The sequence below is a fragment of the Glycine max genome, chromosome 8 (genome assembly GCF_000004515.6).
Source record: "Glycine max cultivar Williams 82 chromosome 8, Glycine_max_v4.0, whole genome shotgun sequence".
In the NCBI taxonomy this organism is placed as follows: Eukaryota; Viridiplantae; Streptophyta; class Magnoliopsida; order Fabales; family Fabaceae; genus Glycine; species Glycine max.
In genome coordinates, this window is record NC_038244.2 from 8828595 (window position 1) to 8838004 (window position 9410).

The following is a 9410-nucleotide window of genomic DNA, read 5'->3' on the forward strand; positions in this document are numbered from 1 at the left end:
TTTATATATATATATATATATATATATATATATATATATATATATAGATACACACTACAGTGCTCGTTACTAATTCGCCACAATAAAAAGTGTTTCCAGAACCGAATATATAAACCCGTGCATGCTAGTTATGGTCTTATGGATGATGAAGCTTTCGGGTTGCTGTTGTTGGTTATGAATTTCGTCTTTTCTTTGGGGCTGCAAAATGTTTCTTTTCAAACTGGCTACAAAGGAATTCTTGATAAAGTGAATAGGAATCATTTTGATATTTCTGAATTGGGCCTTGTTATAGCTGAATCCAAGTTTCTGTCTTGATGTTGTAAGGAGACAAGGCATAGAGTTGCTCATGCTTTTCAAAAGTAGCTCCATCTTGTACTCATAATGGTTTCCAAGTTTTTTTTTTTTAATAGTCACTTTTTTAAAAATTTGCTTGACAAATGTATCCCTGAAAAATAAAAATATAAAATTTATTTCTCAAAAATATAAAAAATATAATAAATATATTTAACTTTCATCCGTCACCATTAATAAAATAACCTACGTGACACAAAAAAACGAATTTGTCATTGAAATAATTGTTAACATGATAATCTCTAATTGCCAACATAGAACTATATTTGTCATATAATATTTTATTTACTTTTTTTCTTCTCACTCCTTGGGAATATGAATGGGTAAATAATCACTTTTGTCCTTGAATGTGTAATTTGCTAACAAATTTATTCCTGAAAGATTAAAATATAAAAATTAGTCATGGAAAGTATAAAAAGTGCGACAAATATATTCGTCCATTAACTTTGATCCGCCACCATTAATAAAATAGGCAAGATTCAATGAATTAAACTATGAGATGTATTTATCTTTTAGGGTAACTTGAAAAAAAATTGTAATGATTTGTACACTGTTACAATGTTTTATTTTAGTAAACTAGTACAATATTTATTTTGGATAATTTGTATTGTGACAAACAAATTATGGTTGATAATCAATATTATTATTATTATGTTTATTTTAAATTATGTTTGTCAATATATTTTTTAAGTGATTATTGTAATGTTATGTTTGTAACAATAAAAAATGGCGAAAATTTATCCTAAAAATATATTTTACCCTTAAGTGAAACAAATTTTTTGATCTAACAAATTAGTCCAATAAAAACATATTGATATTTAAGTTCAATAAAAAATTGCTAACATTTTCATTCAATAATGATAACTTATTAACATTTTTTTGTCCAATAGAACACACTAACATTTAGGTAAAAAAAATTATTAACATTCTCCTCCAATAAAAAAATATTGATGTTTTCGTCCAACAAAAAATTATTGGCATTTACATCTAAAAATAATATCTTATTGACATTTTTGTCCAATCCAGTGAACATGGTCACGTTAACAATCATTTCAGTGACAAATTTAGTCTTATATGTCACGAAAGTTATTTTATTAACATTAACAAATAGAAATTATCGGTCGAATATATATATATATATATATATCGTTGTATTGCTCATTTGATCATTAATGAAATTCCTTAAATTGATTTTTGTCAAAAAAAAAAAAAAAAACCTGAGGTTCAACTTGAAATGGCTTCGTGAAGCACTCCAATTTGTTCTGTAGCTAGCAAAACCATAAAAAATAATATAAATTAACAATTCATTATGAGCAATGAAAGAAGCATTATAAAAATTGATTTGGTTGTAAAATTCATCCTTTTCAATTTGAACAAACCCAATCAATTAGTTTTTAACTTTTAGATTAAGTTAAACTGTAATTCTATTCCCCTTAATCTTAATTTCATCATTTTAGGTTTTCCATTTTCTTTTCCGCAATTTTAATATTTACATTCACATTTTAGAAAATCTAAAATTTTAGTTTATTATTTAATCTTGCAAACATCTTATTTCTTTTACTTTAGTACAATTGAAGCACATATCTAACATGTTTATCATAAAAAAATATTTTAATTAATTAAAATGTAAATATATAAATATACATATGCACAATTTTTAATTGAACCAAAGTTGTTGATTTTTAAAATGTGAGGAATAAAATCACGAAAAAAAAAACTGTGACCAAAATCAAGGATCGGTGCTATAAAAAAATCTAATTAGTTCATACTTAATTTTACCCTAAAATCAAACCAATCAATATTATCTTATGAATAGTGATGAAATTTTACAAAACTTACTGTTCAAAATTAAAAGTGTTTTTTTAACAAGTTCAATTACATAACGTAAATGCAATAAAAGGGATAAGGAAAGAGGAAAAAATACAAGTGTTTGTATTGGTTCATTTAGTAACCTAAGATTATATCCAATCTTTTGCAAGAACCATGGTTTCATTAAACACACAAATCTACACTAACCAAGATTTACACTATTACAAATATTCTTCCAACTTTGTTTCCTTCGGAAATGACCGAATTATTTTTTCACTTGGCTATCTTATACTACAACAAGTTCATCCATTTCTTTTCATCATATTTATAAAACTAGCTAAAAAAATTACCTAAAAATTGAAAAATTATTTGATAATTAAAAATTAAAAAATTATCCTATTAAATTATAAGTGTTTAATAAAAATATATAAAAATTAAAAATACAAAAAAATTATCTTAAATAAAAAATTAGAAAATGAATATAATAAATATAAAATACTAGAAATTAACGTTTTAAAAAAATAATTAAAACAGCATATCAAAAACCAGTAAAAGCTAAAGTGTCTTTTTTTAAAAAACTCATGCACAATTTTTTTTAACATGTTACAGGTATAAAGTATCTAAATTTTCACATTGAACCCTCTCTTTCAACTATGTTTTTTTATTATTATTTTATTGAAAGGGCTCACATCGAGATAGTCTAATTTGACTTAGTCCAATATTATGCTGGTTCATGCACTGTTGTTTTTTTCTTTTAATAAAATCTTGGGCATGTAAATAAATTTTAATTGACTAAAATATATTTTTTGTTTTATATTATTATAAAAAAACCGTTTAGCTTTTTATCTCTGAAAATATTCATTTTAATTCTTTAACTTTTAAATTTAAGTTAATGTTGTCCTTTCAAAATAATGATTTTGTTTTATTTTGTAACATGATTTTGAGTCCTTATTTAGCCAATCAAGATGTAAAATTTATCATATTAAATTTATTTATCCAGTAATGTTAAGGTTAAAAATGATAAATTTATGGTGAAAATGGCATGAGAAGTGAATGAATCATAAGAGCATGAATGAGAGAGGGGGGGGGGGGGGGGGATAATCACAAAAAATCAAATCCATCCAATAAATATATATTATTAATTTTTAAAAAATATTTATAGCCAAACACACAAAATCTTATCACATAAAAAACACATAACATCTTTCTTATATGTCACGAAAAATCAATAATTACTATTTTTTAAATATTTTTTTCAATGTAAACTAACAAATATTTGATAAAAAATATAATCTTTTATCGTATTATGAAGCGTTATCTTGTTACTCTAACATTAAATATAAAATAAGAAAAATAAAATAAAAACTTTCTTTTGTATGGTGGGATGCCTTTCGCTCTTTGTCGATCGTATCAATGTGGCCACTCATAACTATAACAACCGTTATTATGCGTTTTCGTAGTTTGAAAATTATAATAATTTCCAACCAATATAATGACATTTGTTTATTTTAGTTTTTTTATGGGTTCTTATTTTTAATAAGATTTGAAAAACAAGAATTCCTTTTGTTGCAAGAAAATAGAGTTTAATAATTAGATATTAACTATATAATAACTAAAATTTAATGTAATATAATATTTAAGTCCAAATTTCTTAAAAAGATAACATTTTCATTAATTTCATAATTTAAAAAAGTTAGAAGATACAAATTAATTATATAATAACTAAATTTGATATAATATATTGAGATAAGATTTTTTTGAAAAAATTTACTATTGTTTTTGTAATTTTAAAAAATAATGTCAAGAGATAAAAACTAATTGCATAATATTTTTTTAAAATATAATATTAAATTTTAAATTAGATTTATTTACTTAATAAAAAATTCAATTTCTTTAAAATGCTTTTGCATAAGTGATAATTACGAAATCTGAATTAATTTGATAGTCAATTTTGGCTAATAAATGAGTGTAATTTTTTTATTTTATCATTGTTTTCAAAGAAATAATGAAGAAATTAACATCTTTGTAATTTTTTATTAGCATGATTTAAAAGAAGAAAATTTCAAGTACTTTAGAGGAAAAATTGGTGCAAAAATTGAAAGAAAAGTTGAAAAAATTAGACAGTTTGTTTAGCGCGAGCTGCAGGCATAACGCGATAAATGTAGGCTTAGCATGCACGACAAACTTATTGCGCAAAAAGTTCACAGTAAGACCCAAATACGCGTTTAGCACGAGCGCGAAGTCAGCAAGAAAATTAAGCTACCCAGAACCTATACAAGGAGGAGAAGCAGAAGAAAAAAAACACTCAGACTCATACTTATCCAAAACCTGGGTCTATCTCTTAGGGAAAATCCCTCTCTCTTTTAAAGTCTTTCATGACTATGAGAGGCTAAACCTTTTTTGTTGGGAGTTTGGAGGCCAAACTCTTGCAATGTAATTATTTCTTATTATTTATTTAATGTAATTCTATTTCTATTATTCTTTTTGTATGCTTTTTTTGACAGTATGATTTGATTATCCATATAATGTTTAGAAGATAATGTATTAAAAATGATTTTTTTAAATAATTGAGAAAAAATATCTAAATAAATAAATTCATTACTAGAAATAGATTGACATTTATTTTGTCTAAGAATTTTTGCATTTTTTATCTTAATGCGATTTGTTATTTTATCTCTTCAAAGAAATTTAGGAAAAATGATAAATAAACTAGATCCTTCGTGCGGAAAACCAAAGATAGGATAATTTAGTGGGAGATGCGGCTAAACATGAATTTCATTGATTAGAGAAAATATATTACAATGCAGTTTTGACATGTTAGACCCCAGCATGATAACATTTTAATTTCATCATTTTGTATTAAATTGTTGCTTAATAATTGGATTTGCCTACAACCCATTATGATGCAAAAATTTCTTATCATTTTTTTGCCTTTTTTTAGTTAAATCATTAGTTGATCCCATAATTTTATATAAGTGAATTTAATGAGATAAATATTGTGTATTAAATTATTCATAATTAAAATTAAAATTGTGTTTCAAAATAAAATAAAAATGATAATTATTTCACAAGAACATCATAAATTCAAATTTGAAAGTTGAAAAACGGAAACAAATATTTCAAAAGAAAAAAAATCAAAATGAATATTCAGAAGATAGAAGAACAAAAGTATATTTTATCTTTTTTAATTAGAGCAAGTCTAGGTCCAAGTTTCTTCAAATTAAATATTAGACTTTGGAATCACAAGTTGAAGAAAAAAAAAAACGAAAAAGTAGGAATGATGTGTGGATAGAAATAGCACTACGTAGCAGCCGGTGGCAGGCAAGAATAGAAGGTAAATGCACTTTCCCTATCTGAGTGAACATTGAATAGCTTTTGGTGGTACTTGTAGCCATAGGGTTGGTATCGAATAATTTTGTCAGATTTTCTAGAGATTAGTTGAGTTGAAAGGAAACTTGCCAATTTGTTTGCGCCTCAATGAAAATAAATAATGAAATTTAAGTCAAAAAGGCTAATAAAGATATAAGGTTGATTTTGCCGATAAAAAAAACGAAACGGCTGAACCAAATTTGTGAATGTTAACTTTAACCTGGAAAAGAAAAAGGAAAGACACGTTTATATTTTAGATTTAGATTTTTAGTTCCCAAAGGCCAAACACACATACGTACGTTGTCGTATTTTACATTCTCTCTTACGGGGAAAGCAAAGCAAACCCAATCAATAATAATACCAAGAACCAATGCCGTGTGGGTTGTGGTCGTCCTCATGACTCATGTGAGTCATGGGGGTATGTTAAAAATGTTAATGTGCTATTTCACTTTCTTCTTTCCCAACCATACCCTAAACTAAACCCTTCTTTGATATTTTTATTTTATTTATTCTATGCCTTTATGCCTAGGTAAGTTATTATTATTATTATATGGATACGTTATGATATATTTATTAATATGATGACTATGGCTATATACTCCTTTTCTTCTCTAGTCTGATCTCGCTTAAATTGAAGACATTTATTATTGTTTATATGATAAGATTTGAAATGATATGAAATCCACTTCTTGAAATCCAATCCATTACCCACTCTATTCTATAGATTATTGCTTGAGCTGTGAAAATTTGATTTTTGTGCAGAACGTTTACTTGAAGCTGCATCAATCGAGGAGGGATTCTTCTTCATCTTTGGATTCGCTTTTGATGCCTCGGAGTCAGAGCTGGGATGAAAGCTGAATTTTGGGGTATGAACGCTTTTCTCACTCTTTTGGAATCAATTTGATTTGGTTTCTTTGTTATTGGGGTGTGTGTGGGTTGAAAGCCTGAGATCAGGTGAAGAGGAAAGATAAAATTGAATCTTTGTTATTTTTTAAGAAAAAAAGATGTCCAAAAAGATGGGCTTGCTGAGAATAGGTTCTAAAAAGAGACAAGGTGACATCAAAAGATCAAAACCCAGATGTAGAAATAGCAAGTAAGAATTGATTCGAACCTTCTTTAACATGGCATAAAAAAGTATCCAATGATTCACCCTTTATCCTGCAACAATACCAGTGGATGTATATATGCACTGTGTTTCTGATATTTGTTTGATACCAGCTTTAACAGACTGTTGATTGCTTGTCACAGTTAGTAATGCATGATTCATGCCTATAATAATGAATTTACTGTTGTGAGTTTATTACTAGTCTCCTCCTGTGTGTGTTTACTTATTGAGAATATATTGTGTTGCTGTTAATTTGCAGGAAAATGGCAACTCTAGTTGAACCTCCCAACAGAATTAAGCCAAAGGGCAAGCATTATTATACAATATGGCAAACATTGTTTGAGATTGATACGAAGTATGTTCCAATTAAACCTATAGGCCGAGGAGCGTATGGCGTGGTGTGCTCTTCGATCAACAGGGAGACCAATGAGAAAGTTGCAATTAAGAAGATTGGTAATATATTTGAGAATTCTATTGATGCATTGAGAACTTTAAGGGAGCTGAAGCTGCTTAGACATATTCGGCATGAGAATGTCATTGCTTTGAAAGATGTTATGATGCCAATCCACAAAACAAGTTTTAAGGATGTCTACCTGGTCTACGAACTCATGGATACAGATCTTCATCAAATTATTAAGTCCTCTCAGCCACTTTCCAATGATCATTGCAAATATTTCTTGTTTCAGGTACTAACCAGTTTGTTTTGGCATTTTCCATTCCTTTAGCTCTTCTTTCTAATTTCTAAGCCTTTGTGGTAGTGAATTTTTTTGGATTTGCAGAAATGTATAAAAATAATCATTTGAAGGAGATTTTGTTGGGGTTTGAAGTATGATTGCAATGCATTCTTGCAGCGTTTAAATGACATTGGCATGCTTCGAAGTGAATTCCCATTTTCTATTATTAACATACAACTTAAAAGTGAATTAACTATTAAATATCCTCTTTCATGCATTCTTATACACAATCATCAGGCTGCTTTTGAGGAGTTGGGACAATTTGAGTTGTGGCTTTACATTTTCTAGTTTGAATGTATGTTGCCTGAGTCAAAGAATTTAGTGTTTCAGTTCCATTATTTTTCAGGTGAAGTAACATATACTATCATTCTGTAAATTAGTGAAGTCTAGGGAAGGGGTATCTGTATTCTCTTCTTCAGGCTGGATATTGACATGGTACTAGACAAAGAAAACCATTGGCCCAAATTGGGAAATTGATATGACCTTAGCATTGTTTGATTAACTGACGAAGCTTCTTATGAAAAAAACCCTATTATGGACTATTCTTGTCACTCATATTTTCTACATTTTTATGAATTTTGCAGTAGAATGTTGAACAGAATTGACAATAATAATCTACAAGTAGAAAGCAGTTAACGGATTCTTTTTGAACTTCTAACCTTTGCATATTTTAACTATTCTTGTGAATGATACTAACCACATACTCTTACTTTAGCTCCTTCGAGGTCTTAAATACCTTCATTCAGCAAACATTCTTCACCGGGACTTGAAGCCTGGGAATCTGCTCGTCAATGCCAATTGCGATTTGAAAATATGCGACTTTGGGCTTGCACGAACTAATGGAGTTGATGGCCAGTTTATGACAGAGTATGTTGTCACTCGCTGGTATCGTGCACCGGAGCTCTTGTTATGCTGTGACAATTACGGAACCTCTATTGATGTCTGGTCAGTAGGGTGCATTTTTGCTGAGATTCTTGGTAGAAAGCCAATCTTCCCTGGGACTGAGTGTCTCAACCAGCTGAAACTAATTATAAGCGTTCTTGGAAGCCAGCATGAATCTCATCTTGAGTTTATTGATAATGCAAAAGCAAGGAGGTTTATCAAATCACTGCCCTATACTAGGGGCAGACACTTCTCTCAGCTATACCCACAAGCAGATCCATTAGCCATAGATTTGTTGCAAAAAATGCTTGTGTTCGATCCAACCAAGAGAATTACTGTCTTGGAAGCTCTCCAACACCCGTATATGGCTAGCCTATATGATCCAAGGTGCGACCCTCCTGCTCAGGTTCCCATCAGTCTCGACATAGATGAACATTGGGGAGAACCGATGATTAGGGAAATGTTTTGGAATGAGATGCTACATTATCATCCTGAAGCTGCTTCCGCCAATGCATAAATGATTAATTCTTCCAAGGCTTTCAGGTCTTGTTGCTTGTCTCTAGGAGTAGTTCTGTTTTTTCCTAGACAAACTGTAATCTTAAAAGGATTTAACTACCGAATTTTGTACTTTGTATGAGATTGCTTTAGTACTTTTTTAATTTGGCGTCTCCACAAGGATAATGGCCTCTTGTAACTTGTATATAGCCATGCATACTGTTTTTGGTGTTTCGGTTAAACCCATTTGAACTAGTGTCGTTCATTAGTTGTTTCCTAACATTTAACAGAAAAGAGTAAGATAATTTGTGCTTTCAAATACATCCATGGTTATGAGGTTATGCTTTCCTTAAATAACACGCCTACCTGGTTTTCAATCGCGGGATCATTCAATTGAACCAGAATGTGTTTGGGTTCAGACCATGTGTTTAGATACGCAATATAATTAAGTACTTCTATTCATTCAAGATCTTATTCACAAGCTTAACAGTGAAATTTATTGAAATATGTTGAAAATAATTTATAGAAAGGTCGTAAATCACTTTCATATCCCTAAATAAAGTATTTCAAATGCCTCCTTAGTTGATTTACAGTTCTCATATTGTAATCTCTTCATTTCTAAGGGACTTGTATCAGTGGCATTTGCTTTGTGGAACTTACCACGG

The 9410-nt window shown here is 29.0% G+C and overlaps 1 protein-coding gene across 4 annotated transcripts; it reads left to right on the top strand.

Moving 5' to 3' along the window:
- The first annotated feature begins 5475 nt into the window (after positions 1 to 5475).
- Positions 5476 to 8987, top strand: LOC100783422 (mitogen-activated protein kinase 7). Of its 4 annotated transcripts, none has more exons than XM_041018108.1 (4): positions 5476 to 5494; positions 6292 to 6395; positions 6894 to 7320; positions 8084 to 8987. In XM_041018108.1, the coding sequence occupies exons 3-4, from the start codon at positions 6898 to 6900 to the stop codon at positions 8765 to 8767; spliced, it is 1107 nt and encodes a 368-aa protein (XP_040874042.1). In that variant the 5' UTR covers positions 5476 to 5494; positions 6292 to 6395; positions 6894 to 6897; the 3' UTR covers positions 8768 to 8987. The 4 variants fall into 4 exon arrangements, with proteins under 4 accessions (XP_040874042.1, XP_006585163.1, XP_014634374.1 ...); XM_006585100.4 differs by lacking the exon at positions 5476 to 5494 and adding an exon at positions 5796 to 6058; XM_014778888.3 differs by lacking the exon at positions 5476 to 5494 and having other exon boundaries at positions 6087 to 6395.
- Positions 8988 to 9410: the final 423 nt, after the last annotated feature.